Source organism: Vicugna pacos, chromosome 8 (assembly GCF_048564905.1).
Source record: "Vicugna pacos chromosome 8, VicPac4, whole genome shotgun sequence".
NCBI classification, from domain to species: Eukaryota; Metazoa; Chordata; class Mammalia; order Artiodactyla; family Camelidae; genus Vicugna; species Vicugna pacos.
In genome coordinates this window covers 2719143-2739375 of record NC_132994.1, presented here as the reverse complement: position 1 = coordinate 2739375, position 20233 = coordinate 2719143, and the positions used below count along the sequence as shown (strand labels likewise).

Below are 20233 nucleotides of genomic sequence, written 5' to 3'. Positions count from 1 at the left end.
TTCACTGTGATTTCTTCAAGACCCATTGGTTATTTAGTAGCATGTTATTTAGCCCCCACATGTTTGTATTTCTTGCACTTTTTCCTGTACTCGATTTCTTATCTCATATTGTTGTGGTCAGAAAAAATGCTTGATATGATTTCAATTTTCTTAAATTTATTGAAACTTGTTTTGTGGTCTAGCATGTGAGCTCTCCTGGAGAATATCCCACGTGCACTTGAAAAGAATGTGTATTCTGCTGTTTTGGGATGAAATGTTCTCTATATACCTTCATTCCATCTGCTTTAATGGGTCATTTAAAGCCAGTTTTCCTTATTGAATTTCTGTCTGGATGAGCTGTCCACTGTTGTAAGTAGGGCATTAAAGTCCCTACTAATATTGTATTACTGACAATTTTTCTGTTTTTAAATAATTGTTTCATGTATTTAGGGACACCTATAATGGGTGCATATATGTTTACAACTGTTATATCTTCTTGTTAGATTGATCCCTTTATTATTATATACTATCCTTCTTTTTCTCTTATTATAGTCTTTGTTTTAAAGTCTGTTTTATCTGATGTAAGTATTGCTATCCCTGCTTTTCATTTTCATTTACATGGAATACCTTGTTCCATCCCCTCACATTCAGTCTGTATGTGTCTTTAGAATGGAAGTGAATTTCTTGTAGTTAGCATATACATAGGTCTTGTTTTTTATTCATTTAGTCACTATATGTCCTTTGGGGCATTTAGTCCATTTACATTTAGAGTAATTATTTAACATCTTTTTGTTTGTGTATCTCTTAACTACCTATTGTGGATATAGATGATTTTACTGCTTTTGTCTTTTACCAGCTTTATGAGTGGTTGGTCTACTACCTTTACTATATGTTTGTTTTATCAATTAACTCACAGTTAATAAATGTTTGAAAAACCAGTAATCCAATGTTTAAATTTTACCTATTAAATACATTGATAATAGATATTAAATATATCAATAAGCACTAATGTATCAATAAGCAAATGAATAGCTTGCCTATATCATATCACTACTAAATTTATCAATACACATGTGACGTCTTAAAACAATCTGGACTTGGAAAGAGAGGCATCGAAAAGTACAGGGTGCAGACCCCGTGACGCAGGGGTCAGGTGGCATCCTCAGCACCGAACTCCCGACTGCCCAGCCCAGCCCCTGGCACGCCAACATTGCATGGACTGGTGACAGAATGGAATGGACTGAGCATTTTCCAGTCCCTCCAAAAACATCAATTTCTATTTGAATTCACCAAAAGCCTGCATTGAAGGTTTAGTTAAACCATTTATCTGCTGAAGATAACATAATCTAGGGTTTTAACCAAAGCAGCTGGTCAAGGTCAAAGCTTCTCTCCTCTAGCGCCTATGACAAACAGGGGAGCCAGCAGGGACAGTCAGGCAGGAGCAAACCCACCATCCACATGCCTCACCTGCCATGTCAATGGCGAAAGGTCGGTCTGCCCTCCAGCCCGTGTACCAGCCGACGACTTTGCCATTTTCCACCAACGGACGTTCATAGCGTCGCCCGCCAACCAGGCCCACTGGCCAGACGGAGACCTTGCGCGTGGTTCGCATCTACAAAAAGGGGAGAAAGATGCGGTTTAAGATTCCTCAGGGAAAAGAACTTGAAAGGAGGATGGCGTGGGTACCACACAGAAGAAATGGGGCTGGGGGTGAGGGGAGGAGGGAACGCAGATCTCCCAAAGGTGAATGCATCCAAACAGAGCCCTTCTGATGACCCACGGTTCCCCAGGTCCCTGTCTGTCTCTGTGACAGACGCAGCTGGAGGCTCACAGCTGGGAGGGATGGAGGGGGTCAGTATATGAACCTCACTTACCTGCAGTGAAGTTGTAATGGCCAAATATTGTCTATTTTTCTCAAAGCTGAATCTGAAACAATATTTGGCACCTTCAGAAGAGAGGAGGCTGGCTGCCCCTGTGGGAAACCTTAATCCTCACTGATAGCAACAGTTCCACTCTGAGGAGCTGCTGGAGTGGTCTTTCTCTGATTATTTTCTTGCTATGGACACACAGAAGTCTTGGCTGAGAACATTAATAAGGGGATTCGGGTACAGAACTGATACCAGGCATCCTCTAGGCTGACATAGAGAAAAGCATTGCTAAATTCACCTGCCTTGCAAAGGCAACTGGGTCAAATTAGAGAGGAGATGCCTCACACCGGTGGCTGGAACAGCTGGCCCTCTCCTGGCACAAGGGACACATGCCGGTTCCCAGTGGGGCTTTGAGTAAGGACAGCCCTCAACTGGAAGTTACCTGCTGGATCTCTTTAAGGGGAAAGATGTGTTCACAACAAAGCCTGCTGACAGCAAGGAGCACCTGGGAGGGTGGAAGCTACCACCATCAGCAGCAAACCCCCGCCTCCCCTCCCCCCTCCCAGGGTGTGTGCTGGGGCCAGAGGCAGCCCACGTGGCGTCTCTGTGCAGACTAGAAAGATGTGCTCCTTTCTTGGGCAGACACACCCAGGCGGGGCGAGGGGGCTGGCTTGGCCATCAAGGCACAGGCTGGATTTCCACTCTCCTCACCCTCCCAGCCGGGTGCCCTGGGCAGCGCAAAACACACACAGCGGCAGCTGGCGGACCCAGTGTTGTGGTTGTTACAATTTGAACACTGATGCTTTACTTTTTATTTGCTGTAGAACTAGGTCATAACCAGTTGACCAATGATGAAAATGACTATCAATCAAGGAAATTTTTTAATGAAAAGGAAGAAAGATTTCACACGTGGGAAAGAGTTTCAAATACAACTGAAAAGAAAAGTCGTATTATTAAAGGATGAAAATGTCTTGAAGCTCCCATTTGTCAAGTATCCCAATTTTGTGTACTTATTAACATCCCACCTCGCTCCAAAAAGATCATTTTGGAGTATGAACCAATCCAAGTAATGAAGGTTTTACTATATTGGTCTCCCACAAATCTGAAGTTACTATTTTATAGTCTAGAACTTTTCCAAGAAATTGACCACCATTGCCTTGCACTAGCTCATACCAATGTACAGAATAATTTAAAAAAGTGCTACTGAGGTTTCACTGACTGCAGAGAAGCATTAACAGCCCTGAGACCGTTATCTTCAGAAAGGCCCACTTACAAGGCTGGCCCTTGGCTGGCATATGGGAAGCTGGCTTGGAAGCAGTTCTTAGGCTAATAGGGTTGTGGTTGTTCTGCCTGCCCGGGGCCACTGAACATGTCTTTCTTTTGGGAATGTGAAATACCAGTGGGCAAAAGGTCCCTGTGTGACCAGCCGCCAGGGAAAATGCAGAACCTGAAACAGGTTTCAGTGGGCATAACCACAGCACAGCCATGGTTACATTTTCGCTGCTGGAGGGGAGGTGTCCTGGGTGAGCCCTCACGGGAGCGGGGGGACATGGGGGAGGCACGTGGATTCCTCCAGACCCTGCCTGATTCTTTCCCCTCTCTGATCTGGTTCCACATCTTTCCTGCCTCACGGTACTCAATCTCAGCCCCAGGGACAACCGTGTTTTGTGTGCCTGGAGTCCTAGTAAATCACCAAACACGTGGGTAGTCTTAGGCACCCCTGAAAGAGTAAAGTGCACTTTTCCAAGTGTAAAATTTGATCCATTTTGACCTATGTAAATAGCCGTGAACCCTTCTCCACAATGAAGATAATGAACGTACCCATTACCCCCAAAGTTCGCTTGTGCTCTTTTTCAAACCCACCCCCCCCCGCACAGTCCTCACACCCCCTACCCCCTGGCAACCACTGATCTCCTTTCTGTCACTGTACATTAGCTTACATTTCATCGAAGTTTATATGAATGGAATCCCTCAGTACGTACTGTCTTTTTCAACTGGGCTTCTTTCACTCCGCAGAACCATCTGCAGATTCAGCCATGCTTCCATGTGCATCGGTAGTTCATTTCGTATATTGCTGACTAGTATTCTAGTGTATGGATGTCCAGGTTTTTTTTTTTTAATCCGTTTACCTGTTGATGGACATTTGGATTGTTTCCAGCTCTTGGCTATTACAGATGAAGCTGCTACAAACATCTGTGCACAAGCCTACGTGGACGTCACTATTTTTGGATAAATACCTAAGAGTTGAATGCCCAGATCACATGGGAGGTGTGCATTTAACTTTTTAAGAAATTGACAAATGGTTTTCCAAAGTGGTTGCGCCATTTTCCACGCCCACTGGCTGTATACAAGAGTTCCAGTTACTCCCCATCCTCACCAACGCTCAATGCGGTTCATTTGCATTTCAGCCATTCTACTAGGTACTAGCAATATTTCACAGTGGTTTCACGTGGCATTTTTCTGATGACTGATTATGCTGAGATCCTTTCATGTGTTTGTTTGCATGCCATTTGTCTTGCTTCTTTGGTGAAATATTTGTTCAAATCTTTTGCCTACTTTTTGAATTGATTGTTTATTTCTTTACTATCAAGTTTTGAGAGTTATTTATATATTTTGCATACAAGTCCTTTCTCAAATATGTGACTTATTAATCTTTTCATTTAGTCTGTAGCTCATCTTTTCATTCTCATAATAGTGTCTTTTGAGAGACAGAAGCTTTTAATGTTGATGAAGTCCAATTCATCCATTTGCTCTTTCATGAATCATGCTTTTGGTGTTTATATCTAAGATATTTCTGCCTAACCTAAGGGTTTCACCTCTTTTCTAGAAGTAATTATAGATTTAGGTCTTATATTTAGATTATGATCTATTTTGAGTTAATTTATATATATGATATTAGGGACTGATTGAAATTCTTTTTTCCTTTTTTTCTTGCTTATGGATATCCAATTGTTCCAACTGTATCTAATGGTCCCAGAACAACTGAACTGCTTTTGTGCTTTTGTCAAAAATCAGAGGCTACACATGTGTGAGTTTATTTCCGGACAGTCCCCTCTGATCCATTGGTCTACTTGGTGATCTTGGTGCCACCACCTCTCTGTCTTGATTTACTGTGGCTTTATGATAACAGCTGTAGTTACGCAGCATTAGTCCTCCAGCTCTGTAGAGTTGTTTTTTTCTTACTTAAGTATAGTTAATTCACAATGCTGTGCTAGTTTCTGGTGTACAGCATAGTGATTCAGTCATACATGCAAATATATATTCTTTTCCATTATACGTTATTACAAGTTATTGAATATGGTTCCCTGGGCTATACAGTAGGACCTGGTTGTTTACCTCTTATACACAGCAGTTTGTATCTGCCAATCCCTGACTCCCAATTTAGCCCTCCCCCTCTTGATAACCATGTTTGTTTTCTATGTCTTACCAAAGTTGTTTTCATTGTTCTAAATGCATCTCATTTCCATATGGATTTCAGAGTCAGTTGGTGAATTTTGGCAAATCTTGACTGGGATTCATTGAATCTATATATCAATTTGGTGAGAACTTAGTACCTTAACAACATCGAGTCTTCTAACCTATGAATATGATCTCTCCCCCTCCATGTATTTAGATCTTTAATTTCTCTCAGCAATGTTTTTGGGATTTAATTTCAAATCAACATTAACACTAATGCTTTTGTGTCCTAGGTCTTCTCCACAGGTGGACAAAACAGCCAGAAAATTTACTAAAATTTTCACAAAAATTGAGTCCTCTTCTCAATCCCCTCCACCTTCAGACTCCTGTTCCCTCACACACTGCAGAAAATGAAGACATTTCCATTTTTTTTGTCTTATATCTCAAACCTGCCAAACATACTAAGAAACCAAATTAAATCTAATACATGTTTTTCTCACGTTGACAGAATGGCCTTATATCTAACAGGGCACTAAAATAGTACTTATTCTTCTTTTGGCTGTTTCCTTAAAATGCCCATGATTTTTCAGCCCCTAAACTGTTTTTGCTCAGAACACCAAATTTTCAAACCTGAAAAGCTGGTGAGCAGAGCCCATCTCAGACTTGTGTGTCCTCTTGAGCATACTTAGGTTGTGCCTGCATACAGCAGGTGCAAAACATTCCTTTTTTTTTTTAATTTTAAATTAACGGAATGAACCCAGGACCTCGCACATGCTAAGCATGCGCTCTACCACAGAGCTACACCCTCCCCCTGAAAACACTGTGTGAGCACCGGGCGGTAGGCGACATGTGGGCCACCTGTAACAAGCCATCAGCTGAGCCTGTGCTGTGAAGGGGCCGCTCACAGTCAAAGAGGAAGACAGACAGAAGGAGAGGAAACAGGAAAAGAGAAATTACCTTAACGAGAACAATACGCGGGAACTAGGGGAGCACTCCTATGGGGCAAATAAACACGGTCAGACATGTTCTCCGGGTGGCTGTTCACTGAATGGGGCCGTGGAAGACAGGCGGGCTTTTGTCCAGAGACTACAATGGCCCAGGATTCTAGGTCATAAGGTGAATCAAAGAAGCCAAACCTCACATTTCTGTGCCCATTTCATGCTAACATGTAGGTTTTGCTCAGCACACTCCAAATTTCTGAGGGCAGCTCAGAGTTAGCTCTTACCCAGGTTTTATTTTTTTTCAGAAGTTTGGGTGCTATAGGGGAATCAAGGGAGACCTAAATGCAGATGATGTGGCAGGATTATGTTTCCAAGTGTGCCAAATTAAAAAAAAAAAGTCTGTCATTTAAATACGGTCAGCCCATCGCATCCGCGAGATCCGCATCCTTCACATTCGCGGATGGTTGAATCCGCGGATGCCGGACCCGCAGATACGGAGGGCCAACTATGGGACTTGCCCATCTGCAGATTTTGGCATCTGCAGTGGGTCCTGGAACCAACACCCCACAGATACAGGGGGATGACTGCTCTTTAAAACTTCAGAAAGGTCCAGATGCCCTTGGCATGTATGCACTGCTCTGAGATTCAATGTGAAATCCTTCATCACAGAGTTAGACATACAGCCCCTCAGCACAGGACCGTGATACCACATAGGGTGTGCTAGACATTTCAAAGGAAAATAGCACAGCTATTTACAGAACGTCTTCGCCCCACCCCTGGGATCTATCCTTTGTTCTGTGTCCTTTCCACTCAATCTATGCTCCTTAAAGATTCTACCTCCTTTTCTGAGGAGTGGGGGGATGTTAACAATGACTGTTACTATTAAAAGTAAAACCACTTTCATATAACTAAAAGATTCTCAGCCCATAAAAGCTTTATGACTTTCTTAACATAAAATAGCAGTTACATAACTGATACAACTTCAGATGCCTGGTGTGAGCTCCAGCCTCAAACCGAGGAATAAAGCACTGGATGTGAAGACAAAGAGGAAGCAATTCACAAATTCATAGAAGTTACAAAATGATAAACAGGTCTGGCCCCCAAAGGCACTCTCTTCCTATTTATTCAACACCAGGGTCACACTCTGTCACTTATTCCTTCTACCATGACCCCAATGAAATAGACAGGGCTTGCAGAGCAACCAGCCAAAATCAAGGGCAGACCCAATGGCTACAGAAGACCACGGGATACGTTTGGTATAACTCTACACTCCCCTAGACTAAATGCCTTTTAAACTCCCCAGGACAGGCAGTGCTTGGTTGTTCGCATCTCCTCCAGAAAAGGAGGGTGGCAGGTAACTACTGGGCGTGCCCGTGTCAGGTGACCCTTGCCTACCACCACATCCTACTTCTGTAGCCAACTTTTTTTCCCTGCAGCTTTAAGCTGCATCACTTTGGTCCCTCTTTGGGAAATGGCTAGCGGCCAGCTCCAGGGACTGGAAGACTACAGAAAACCACACTTATGAGATCATCCAAGTAAAGCAGAAAAAGCTAAACAGATGACTTTAGCTTCCTTTAAGAGTCACCACTAGGAGAAATCTTGTTATATTTTTTCCAAGAGGAAATGAATAAAATCCTTGACCTTATGGAACTGAAAATGCTATAGGCACCCTCAAGGGGTAGAATTATAATAAAGAATTTTACATTCCATATCCTGCTTTTGAAACCCGTCTGTTTAGTGGCAGAAAAATGGCCCCCCAAGCCCCCCACAACACACCCCAAACCAGAAACAAAAAAAAATCATCCTAAATGCAGCAGGATCCCATGAGCAAAATCCAGAAAAGACAGAGCAGTGCAACGATGATGGAGGGACAGAGAAGTGATGACTTGGAGCTGAGAATCCTTCCCAACATTCTTGTGCGTAAACATCTGACATTTTCCAACCTGGAAGCTATATTTATATGATCCAACCCACCCGAAAGTTTTCTCTGAGGCAAGTCTGAAAATGAACGTCACATCTGCTCTCTTTTGCATCAGCCCTTCAAGATGTCACCATCCCTTTCCTTCAGCTAGTTGTGTCGTGGCTCAGCACTACTCAGTCCATACGGCGTCCCTCACATGACTTTACATCACCCTGTTTTTTTTGGGGGGGGTCCTATTTTGATTTCCATACACTACCATTTCCATAGCATGAACTTCTGAGGTGCATCAGCTAATTACTTAAAAGAGCTAAGATTTCTAGAAAGCAGAAATGTTCTTAATGTTATATTCTCAACCCTTCTATATCATTGGGTGGAACATCATGTTGAACATTTCTGCCAAACCTCATCTGTCTTTCCAGTAAATATTGATCCTACACCTAATGTTGTGTCTGCTGCCAGCCCCTGAGCAAGGCAGACAAGGTCCTTTCCTACAAAGCCAATGTTATGGGAAAGAAAAGGCAATGACACAACCCACTGCAAAATTAGGTACTTGAATCTAGGCTGTTAAGGGCTATTAGGGAAGCGGGTGGAGCTGTGAGGTGATCTGACGTGATCTGGGTCCTGCCGAGGCTTCCTTGAGGTCATCAACGTGAGCTTCGCCTAAGGTGTGAAAGGCATGGACCACCGTGGACAGGGAGACCACAGACTTTCCAGGAAGAAAGGATCTCAGGTGCTAGAGGTCCTGGACACTGAATGCCTTAAGGAAAATAGATCCATTTCAGACAGTGGCTGCTGGGAGACAGGTTTCTCACCTTGGAGTGAGAACTTACAGATAAGCAAAAGAGAAGGCTAGGATGATCCATGTGGTTCTGGACTAGAGTTGGAGACATCAGTATGAACTCACATTTAGCCTAACATAGAGATGGGTATAGATAGATATGTGTGTAGATGTTGGTCAGCATATACACACATTTCCTTGTTCTGCCAGCTGAGGGGGTGGAGAAGCAGTGATGCTCCGGGAGCAATGATCCCGCCAAGCACCAGGCCTTGGTTTCTAATACCACGCTTGAATAAAGGGAACCAGAGCTACTCAGAGAAGTAGCTGATTCTAAGACTAGGGCAGAAAATATACCAGATGATCCTGGGGGTACCTTTAGAGCCAGAAAGTAAGGAAACACTCAAGCACACAAAAACCAAAAAACAAAAACAGTGCACATTGATGGGGACATACAAAAAGGCCCACTGGAGTCTACCAAACGGCCAAAGTTAGGACAATTTGAGCAACAAAATTAGATTACAAACTAATTAAAAAATAAATACTAAACACTAATACAACTGAGGTATCTAAACAGATGTTTGAATGAATCAGCAAGCGGGGAACATACAAATGTCATGTGCAGAAGAGTTCCGAATATTGTCTGTAGGGAACCCTCCTCCCACCCTAGGGAGCAGAGCGAGCTCTCTACTCCTTGGGTGCGGACTGCACAGTCACTTCCTTCTAAAGAGAACAGTATGGAAGAAGCCTTACAGGGAAGAAACCTGATAAGCATACTGCAGCCAGATGGTCAAGGTTAACACCCACATTGATAAGTCACAGTGACAGTGTGTACCCTTGAAATGCCGCGCTGAGAATGGTACTTTACCTCAGTGGTCTTTTCTAACAACATTCCCCAATTAAAGGAACCAGGGCTTCTTGGAGAAGTGGCTGATTCTAGGACAGAGAATGGGAAATATACAAGATTTGTACACAGCCTAAAGCATCTTTTAGTGCCAAGAGTAGAAAATAAGGAAGTGGTTTAAGACATAAACAGAAGCTCCAAACAAACCCACATTGATGGGGGCTATGTCGAAAGAACACAGCCAACTGAAAGAGTGCCCAGTGGCCAGAATTGGAAGAATTTGAGCAATAAAATAACGTTGATAGTATGTACCCTTGCCCTGATTTATGAAAATGGCTTTTCCCCTCCCCTAAACCCATAACGGTATTCTAATCATGAGACAAACCACAGAAAAATCCCAAGAGAGTGGCATGCTCCAATATACTTAACCAGGACTCCACAAAACTGTCAAGGTCATCAAAAACAAGGAAATTCTGAGAAACCGTCACAGTCAAAGAAGAACCTACGGAGAAAACCGGATGTGACAACTCAACGTCATGTGGTACCCAAAATACGATCCCAGAACAGAGAAAGGACACCAGATAAAAACTAAGGACGTCTGAGTAAAGAACAGACTTTAGTTACTATTGCTTTGTTCCTCATAACACATGCAACATACTAATGTATGATGTTAACAATAGGGGAAACTGGTGTGGGGTGTACGGGAATGTTCTAGCATCTTCTCAGTTCCCTCAAGGATTATCCTCTTAAGGATAAAAATCAGTTGACCCTTGAACAAGGCAGGGGTTAATACACATATAACTTATAGTCAGTTCTTTGTATCCATGGTTCCTCTGCATCCATGGAGGCAACCAACCACAGACTACGTAGTACTGTAGTATTTACTACTGAAAAGCATCCACATATAAGTGGACCCATGAAGTTCAAATCTGCATTGTTCAAGGTCAGCAGAAGCTGTTCTTTAAGAATCCGGGGGAAGGGGCTTAGCTCAGTGGTGGGATATGTGCTTAGCCTGCATGAGATCCTGGGTTCAATCCCCAGTACCTCCATTAAATCAATCAACCAATCAATCTAATCCTCCCCCACAAAAGAAATGCATATATATTCTTGGCAGGAGGGGAAGAAGAAAGAAGAAGCCAGCTGACAAATGTAGAGGGAATGACACAATAAGAAAAGCACCATTTGCTACCCACAAAATACAGTAATGACTAATTCAACAATAATCGTCACAGGACGCTAGAACTCTTAGGTCAAAGCTATTGGGAAACAAGGTATTCACACTGTCTTAGGGCATCAGTCTATGGGTTACTTACTAATTATGAAAGAAAAATGTGCCTTTACAGTGGAGACATTTGTCAGTCACTACCTTGACCAAGTGATTGACCATCACCACCCGTGAGATGACCTGACCATCAGTGCCACCTCACTGGATGCAGGAGGAGGAAGCTAATGTCACTTGTGTGGTGTCCTTGCAAAAGAGGTTTGGCCTGAATACATGCATGAGAAAACAGATGACCGTCATGGAGACTAAACATCCAAGTGCGATTTTTTCTTTTTTTTTTTTTCGGTCTATGTGGACTTATCACAGCCAAATTTATGACTAATTAAATTTCTATTTTCTTCAAGGCATGTTGCAGAAAAGAAGTCCAGCCAGGAGTATTATGCTATTGTGACAACATCGGACAAGGACAAGAGAAAAGGGTTATTACTTTGGAGGTCCCCTCACCCGACATAAGCCCATCCTCTCCCCTGCCATCAATGTTGAGATATGTTCCTTCTAAAAAATTGAAATAAGCTTCCTCTATTCCACTATTCCTTGTATAGATCTATATACTTCAGTAAAATTTGATGTTTATTGAAATGATGAACATAATTAACTAATTGCCAAAAATCATGGTAATCCATATTTGGATATCAAAGAGGAAAACTTTGCATAAAATCAAATGTGTAAGATATGGAAGCAATCTAAGTGTCCATCAATAGGTGACCAGATAAAGAAGATGTGGTACATGTATGCATATGTATATACATACATACACACATACACAGAATGGAATACTACTTAGCCATAAAAAAGAATACAATTTTTCCATTCGCAGCAATGTGGATGGACTTAGAGGACATTATGCGAAGTGAAATAAGTCAGACAGAGAAAGACAAATCCTGTATGACATCACTTATATGTGGAATGTAAAAAATAAAACTAGTGAATATAACAAAAAAAGAACCAGACTCACAGATACAGAGACCAATCTAGTGGTCACCAGTGGGAAGGGAAGGAGCAAGGGAGGGGAGGGGAGGAGAGGCACAAACTATTGGGTGTAGACTGGGTGGGCTCAAGGATGTCCTGCACAACTTGGGAAGTATAGCCAGTATTGTGTAATAATTGTAAATGGAGTGTAAACTTTAAAGTTGTATTTAAAAATGTAAAAGGCAATAGTAATTCAAAAAAGGAAAAATATATCAACTGTGTAGATAGGTTTGCAGAAAACGTCCACAACTTAGCATGCTAACATATTTCAATATGCTAAGTAGTCCCAACCTTTAAAATCTGCTCTGTTAGCTCCACATTCCCCACAATTTTCCAGAGCCCTGACTTCTGTCACAGCAGAGAGAATGTCACCCAGCTCTGTGGCAGTGTGTCCAGCACAGAGAGGGGTGCCTCTCCTGCCATACAGTGCACTCGGGATGAGCATCTGGAGCACCGAGCCATGTCTGATAGCTGGTCTTGCTAGTCTACCAGCCCTTCCATGCAACAGACAGACTCAGATACAAAGAAGCTAGTCTACACTTCAAGGAAAGTTACCAATTAACACCACTGCTTTGGAAGCATTAAAAAAAAAATGAATATGGTCTCAGAAAAAGTCTTCTAGTGCTGTGTGCATGTGTGTGTCTGAGTAGAATGGAGGACACTGGGGGGACATCTTGATTTTTTCACCTCCTTTCCATCAGTCACTGCATAAGAGGTGGCCGAGTTCACTACAGGAACGGCCCTGGCTGCTCTCAATCTGTTTTCCTGAATAAATACTGGCCCTAAACCCCTTGCTCTGGTCTGCTCGGTCTCTGAGTGTGTGAGGAAGTTCAAGTTCTTTCATTTCTGTTTCTTAATTTCTCCATATGAAAATCAGTGATCCATCTCCTGTTTTTCTCAGAGAGAAGAGTGGGGGAAAGAGGTCCTTAAAACACTCAGATATTCTTAAAAGATGTTGTTTATGACCAACCAGTTTCAGTGTTAGGTATAATGTTCTGAGACATGAATAACCACACTTCCTCTGTCACACACAGTGTTGTCGTAAAACAAGTTTTGAAAAAGACATGCAATCCCACTTCTTCCCTAGGCAATGGGGTAGAAACTCTCTTTTCATAAAAATGGAATATAATAAAATATTCCTTGCTTTCTTGCTCTTCAACCCTGTCCCCTGTTTCCTTTAAGATCCCTATGCCTCTGGGTTTCTTTCCCAGTATTTAATTAAGATCTAATGTTACTTCAGAAAAGACATAAGGAAATTTACAGAGATACATGGATACAAGAAAATTGAGCAGAGGCGACTGATAACTAGCAGCTTCCATCTACACCAGCAAATATCAAGGAAAACAGCATTTCCATAGCAAAAGCAAGTCAGTAATGCTAGGCACAAACTTACTGAGCACAGAGCAGGAACCACATAAAGAAAATCACAACTTTTACTATGGACTGGAAATGACATAAGAGGGAGAGAGGGTCTGTGGTGGATACTGCTGACTACCTGCTCAGCATCGACTCTGTCCTCTCCCTTACTGAGCTTCAGTTTAGCTCAGTGGGGATCAGCCGTCTTCACCCCTCCACCAAACATGACTGAGGAGAGAGTGACCCTCTCCCAAGGGCAGGGATAAATTCTGATTGTCCACAAGGAATGTGAGTGTTGGCAGCTCTGGTCATCCGAGGAAGTGTGTTGGGCTGCTTCCAGGAAAGGTTTCCTCACTCCTAAGGAACCATTGAGGTCCCTTTCCACCTTGGCACATAGCCATGTCTGGATGTGATGGCTGGAACCGCAGCAGCCGTTTCACAACCAAGAGGAGAAGAGCTGGACAAAGCTGACAGTCTGAGATGGGACTCTGGGCCCTGGATGACATCACTGAGTCTGTAAGTCGGCCAACTCTGAAGCCTGCTCTCCATCTGGACATCCTGATAGGGGAATGTCGCTCCTCGTTCATCACAGCTCCTCCTCCTCCTAGGCTCATAGGGAGACTCTGTGTCTCAGCATTCTCTGCAGTTAGAATGGAGCCATATGACTGACTTTGGGCTGTGGAACATGGGCAGAAATCAGATAAATCAGTTCCCTCTTTGGTCCTTAAAAACAACCTGTGCAATCTCACCAGGGTGAGCTTACAGACCATGTGTCATAGATGGTGCAGGGACAAGTTGGAAGCACTGGGACGTATGTCTGAGTCACCAACTTGATCCAGGAGAGTTGCCAACCCCCCAAAAAACTCTGCAGGACCATCAATTTACTGTATCAACCTTCTGAGATGTCAGGGTCTACCTGCTGCAGTGGCCAGCATTAATTATTCTCCTAACAAAGTGAGACAATATATCTGCTAATTGTTTAAGCTAATTTTTTTTTATTGTTGCAGTTGGAGTTTTCTAACCCGTAGCCAAAAGTTTCCTGTTTGTTACACTTGCCATGTTCTTGGACCAGAAGTCTCAAAAATATATAGGATTCTTCAGTTTCATGCCCAAAGTGATGTTTTCTGACCATAGCCCCACCGAATGTAGCTATTTGGGGTGTTGGTTTGGTTCAGCATTATAAACGCCTTCACTGTTGAACCAGGACAAAATGTGGTATGATATTTTTTGTTTGTTTGTTTTGGGAGGGAAGGTAATTAGGTATTTACGTAAGTATATATGGATTTAAATGGAGGTACTGGGGATTGAACTCAGGACCTCATGCATGCTATGCACACACTCTACCACTGAGCTATACTCCCTCCCTGAAAATATGGTATCATTCTAAGAAGATAAACTTAGGACATCCAACAAAGACTAAACCTGAGTGGAGAAGGGGCAGGAGCATCAGGAACATCTTCCTGGGGGAATCAGTCCTAGGAGATGGAGGTACTGTCATCTCTGTGCAAGATTCCCACTTACTGGGACCTAATTCACAGAAAAGTGGGAACTTCCCATTTTGGTAGTCTTTGACCAAGTAGTCTCTTAGCAGGTTTGGAGTTTTAATTTTTTTTATCAATTAATAAAGCACTAGAGTGCTATGATGATCAATACAGCAAAGTACTTCATGACAAATTCTAATTTCCCAAATAAATAGAGCATTAATGAGAAATCCAATTTTTAAAAAGCCTCACACTTGGCTGGAGGAATAACTCTCCCAGGCTTCAGACAATACTATAGAGCTACAGTCATCAAGACAGCATGGTATTGGTACCAAAACAGACTTATGGACCAATGGAACAGAATAGAGAGCCCAGAAATGAACCCACAAACCTTTGGTCAACTCATCTTCGACAAAGGAGGCAAGAATATACAATGGAATAAAGACAGTCTCTTCAGCAAATGGTGTTGGGAAAACTGGACAGCAGCATGTAAAACAATGAAGCTAGAACACACCCTTACACCACATTCAAAAATCAACTCAAAATGGATTAAAGACTTAAACATAAGACAAGATACAATAAACCTCCTAGAGGAAAACATAGGCAAAACATTATGTGACATACATTTCAAAAATTTTCTCCTAGAAGAAATAAAAGCAAGAATAAACAAATGGGACCTAATGAAACTTACAAGCTTCTGCAGAGCAAAGGAAACCAGAAATAAAACAAGAAGAAAACCTACGGAATGGGAGAAAATTTTTGCAAGTGAAACCGACAAAGGCTTGATCTCCAAAATATATAAGCAGCTCATACGACTCAATAAGAGAAAAATAAACAACCCAATCCAAAAATGGGCAGAAGACCTAAACAAGCAATTCTCCAAGGAAGACATACAGATGATCAAAAAGCACATGAAAAAATGCTCAATATCACTAATTATCAGAGAAATGCAAATCAAAACTACAATGAGGTATCACCTCACACCAGTCAGAATGGCCGTCATTCAAAAATCCAAAAATGACAAATGCTGGAGAGGCTGTGGAGAAAGGGGAACCCTCCTACACTGCTGGTGGGAATGCAGTTTGGTGCAGCCACTATGGAAAACAGTGTGGAGATTCCTCAAAAGACTAGGAATAGACTTACCATATGACCCAGGAATCCCACTCCTGGGCTTGTATCCAGAAGGAAATCTACTTCAGGATGACACCTGCACTCCCATGTTCATAGCAGCACTATTTACAATAGCCAAAACATGGAAACAGCCTAAATGTCCATCAACAGGTGACTGGATAAAGAAGAAGTGGTATATTTATACAATGGAATACTACTCAGCCATAAAAACCGACAACATAACGCCATTAGCAGCAACATGGATGCTCCTAGAGAATGTCATTCTAAGTGAAGTAAGCCAGAAAGAGAAAGAAAAATACCATATGAGATCGCTCATATGTGGAATCTAAAGACTCATGGACAGAGAATACAGACTTGTGGTTACAAGGAGGGTAGAGGGTGGGAAGGGATAGACTGGGATTTCAAAATTGTAGAATAGATAAATAAGATTACACTGTATAGCACAGGGAAATATACACAAAATGTTATGATAAATCACAGAGAAAAAAATGTGACAATGAGTGTGTATATGTCCATGAATGACTGAAAAATTGTGCTGAACACTGGAATTTGACACAACATTGTAAAATGATTATAAATCAATAAAAAATGTTAAAAAAAGCCTCACACTTAGAAGAAATGGATTAGAGATGCATACAGCAATAAAAAATACATCTTTAAAATTTGGTATAGCATGGAAAAATAGAAAAAGCTATATTCCATTAATGCCATTTATACACACTTAAAATACTGCACACAAAACACTATTTCATAAGGACACACAGAAATGAATAATCCACAGTGTGCATGTTCGAATGGATGCCTGAAGACAAGGATAAAAGGAAATAAACAGCAGGGCAAGGGAGGAAACTTGCATAGGATGATGTTGGCAGCACATTAGGACTGGGAAGTATGATCACCTCTACCTTTGTACATGAAACGTTAGGAAAAGAATAACAAATACAGGTTCTCCTGGTAGAAGACATATTCAGAATACATGGCAAATGAATAAAAGAAGAACAGGGAGGAAAGCTTCTAAGATTATAGAAGTAATTAAACACTTACAGAAAATATTAAAAAGGAGGAATATTATAGAATATTCCCTAGAGTAGTAAGTAGACTCTGTAGCCTCGGTGAAAGGTTATTTTATAAAGTTATCATGACCAATCTTCACTTTGGTCAAAAGTAAAGATATAGATGAACCTTGAAAGGAAACCTAATTTGGAAAGTCCAATTCACAGCAAAATACAGAAGCTGTTTACTCATACAGGAGTCACAGTAGGGGTTATTTAAATGAGGCTTTGTTTACAGACTGCTTCGTCCTTAACTTGGGAGAAAAGTATCAGAAAAGCAAAATGGATAAAGAAATAAGAATCAGCATCATGCTATTTACAACAGAGACACTTTACATATAAGAACAGAGATAGGATGAAAGTAAAAGGATGGAAAAAGGAATACCATGTAAACAGCAAGCATATGAAAGCTATTGTGGCCATACTGGTGTCAGACAAAGTAGCTTTCAAAACAGGGAGATTACCAGAGATAATAAGGGACATTTCATAATGATAAAAAAGTCAATTCATCAGGAAAAAAAAATCTAAAGGTGTATGCACCAAACAACAAAGCGTCAAAATACATGAAGCAAAAAATAAATCTAAAAAGAGGAAGAAAAATTCACTGTCACAGTCAGAAATTTTAACAGAGCTCTCTTTGTATTTGATAGAGCAAGCACACTAAGTATCAGCAGGGATGCAGAGAATTTAAGCAGCGCTCAGCTAATTGGCATGTATAAAACTCCATGCCCAGCACCATTAGAATAAACAGTCTTTTAAGGTACACCCAGAATATGCACCAAAAACAGCCACATACTGGAATATAAAGCAAACCTCAACACATTTCCATAGAGCAAAACTAGATTATGCTTTCAGACTGCAAAGAATTAAACTAGAAATCAGAACCAAAGATAATTTTAAAACCTAAATATTCAGAAACTAAGCAGCATATTTTGAATTACTTAGTAATATTACAGAAAGATACACAAATAATTCAATAAAAAGAAATGCTTGAAGTGGACAATATGAAAGTATAGCATCAATATTTGTGGGATGCAGGGAGGAGGGTATAGCTCAGTGGTAGAGTGCATGCTTAGCATGCACAAGGTCCTGGGTTCAATCCCCAGCGTCTCCACAAAAATTAATAACTAAACAAACCTAATTACCTCCCCTCCCCACCAAAAGTAAGTAAACATTTGTGGGATGCCGCTGAATTAGTGCTTAGAGGGAAGTGTATAGCTTTAAGCATACATTAGGAAAAAAGGTAGAAAAATTAAAGATCTAAGTTTTCATTTCAATATCAAAAAGAAGAGAAAATTGAATAAAAAATAAAGAAGGAAATAAAATAGCAAAATGAAGCAAACAAACAAAAATAATGAATCAGAGTCAGGCAATAGAGAACAAGCAAAATGAAAAGTTGGATCTGTGAGCCCTCCTCCCAGCATTCAAATCTGTTTCACCACTAACTAGCTGTGTGGTCTCAGGCACCTTACTAAGGCTCTCTGTGCCTGCTTCCACATATGTAAATGGGTATGACAACATTACAGCACCATCTCATAGGGCTGTTTTGAAGATTAAATGAGTTAAACGTGTAAAGCACTTACGAGTCAGGTACATAAATATGTTCTATATCATTGTCACCATCACTGTTACCACATGTTGCTCAGGGGCATAGATTGACCAACCTGGGCTTAGACATTGGCACCTGTCACAAAGCAAACCCTCTTCTCACATGGTTAAGAAATAGGACACCTACTGCTTTTCTAGGAAAAGCTGCACCAAGCAAATCCCATAAATCCAGGCCTGGAATGAGGGATGCCCTTCCTTCTGTACTTCAGGATTTACAAGTTTAATATCTGATGCATGTTTGAGGTTAACATTTGATGTTATGAACATATGATGAATATGAACAAGAAACAAGTCATTTAAAACCATGCCTGGAAACATCACCAGATACCACTGTTTTGTGGAACACAACTCAGAAAATCCTGAACAATTTTATTTGTGTGTGTTCTTGTGAAATACGCAATACTTTGTGTGTGGTATTTTAAATGCACATGTGTGGTATTTTAAATGCCTATAAATAGCATTGTGGAATAGATTTTCTTCACCATTTTTCTATGCTGTACCATACTTTCAAGATCTATTTATGTTGCTCTGTGTACCTAATGTTTCCCTCAGCCTTGGGTTTTTTAGTTCTATGAGTAGCATATGGTAATATTTCTCAGATATGGGACAGAGACTAAAACTAACTTATTAAAACCTCATAGGTGGCATCAAAAAGAACAAAACAATTAAGAATAAATTTAACCAAGGAAGCAAAATAGGTGTACACTGAAAACTATAAAACACTGCTGAAAGAAATTGAAGACATAAACGAATGGAATGATATCTTATGTTCATGGATTGAAAGGCAATATTATCAAGATGCCAGTACTGCCCAAAGCAGTCTGCAAATTCAATGCAATCCTTATCAAAACCCTAATGATTTTTCCAGAAATAGAAAAATCCATCCTGAAATTCATATGGAGTCTTAAGGGATCCCAAATGGCCCAAACAATCTCAAAAAAGAACAAAGCTGAAGGATCCACACTTCCTGATTTTAAAACTTACTACAAAGCAACAGTAATCAAAACAGTGTGGTTCTGGAATAAAGATAGACGTGCAGACCAGTGGAACAGAATAGAAAGCCTAGAGATAAACCGTCACATATCTGGTGAAATGATTTTCTTAAGAAAGATGCCAAAACCATTCCACGGGGAAGGGACAGTCTTTTCAACAAATGGTGCTGGGGAAAACTAGATATCCACGTGCAAAAGATACTACGTAATATTGAGTACAAAAAATAACTCGAAATGGATCAACATTAATTGCCTAAAAACAAAAGGGCTAAAATTATGTAACTATTAGAAGGAAACACAGGAAGAAAGCTTCATGACATTGAACTTGGCAACAATTTCTTGAACATGACACCAAAAGCATAGGCAACACAAGAAAAAAACAGAGAAACTGAATTTCACCAAAATTTGAAACTTCAGGACATCAAAGAACAGTAACAACAGAATAAAAAAGCACCCTTCAGAATGGCAGAACGTATTTGCAAATCACATATCTGATACAGGATTAACATCTAGAATATACAAAAACTCCCAAAACTCAACAAAAACAAAACCAAAAACCCCAAACAACCCAATTCAAAACTGTGCAAAGGCCATGAATAGACATTTCTCCAAAAAAGATACACAGATGATGCAAGCAC

At 41.0% G+C, this 20233-nt stretch overlaps 1 protein-coding gene across 1 annotated transcript in view; it reads right to left on the bottom strand.

Moving 5' to 3' along the window:
* Positions 1 to 20233, bottom strand: part of B3GAT2 (beta-1,3-glucuronyltransferase 2) — a 72832-nt gene that overhangs the window by 37829 nt on the left and 14770 nt on the right. Inside the window, exon 2 of the mRNA XM_006215799.4 lies at positions 1447 to 1591. Coding sequence (XP_006215861.3) covers positions 1447 to 1591 — 145 coding nt within the window. The remainder of the gene's footprint in view (positions 1 to 1446; positions 1592 to 20233) is intronic.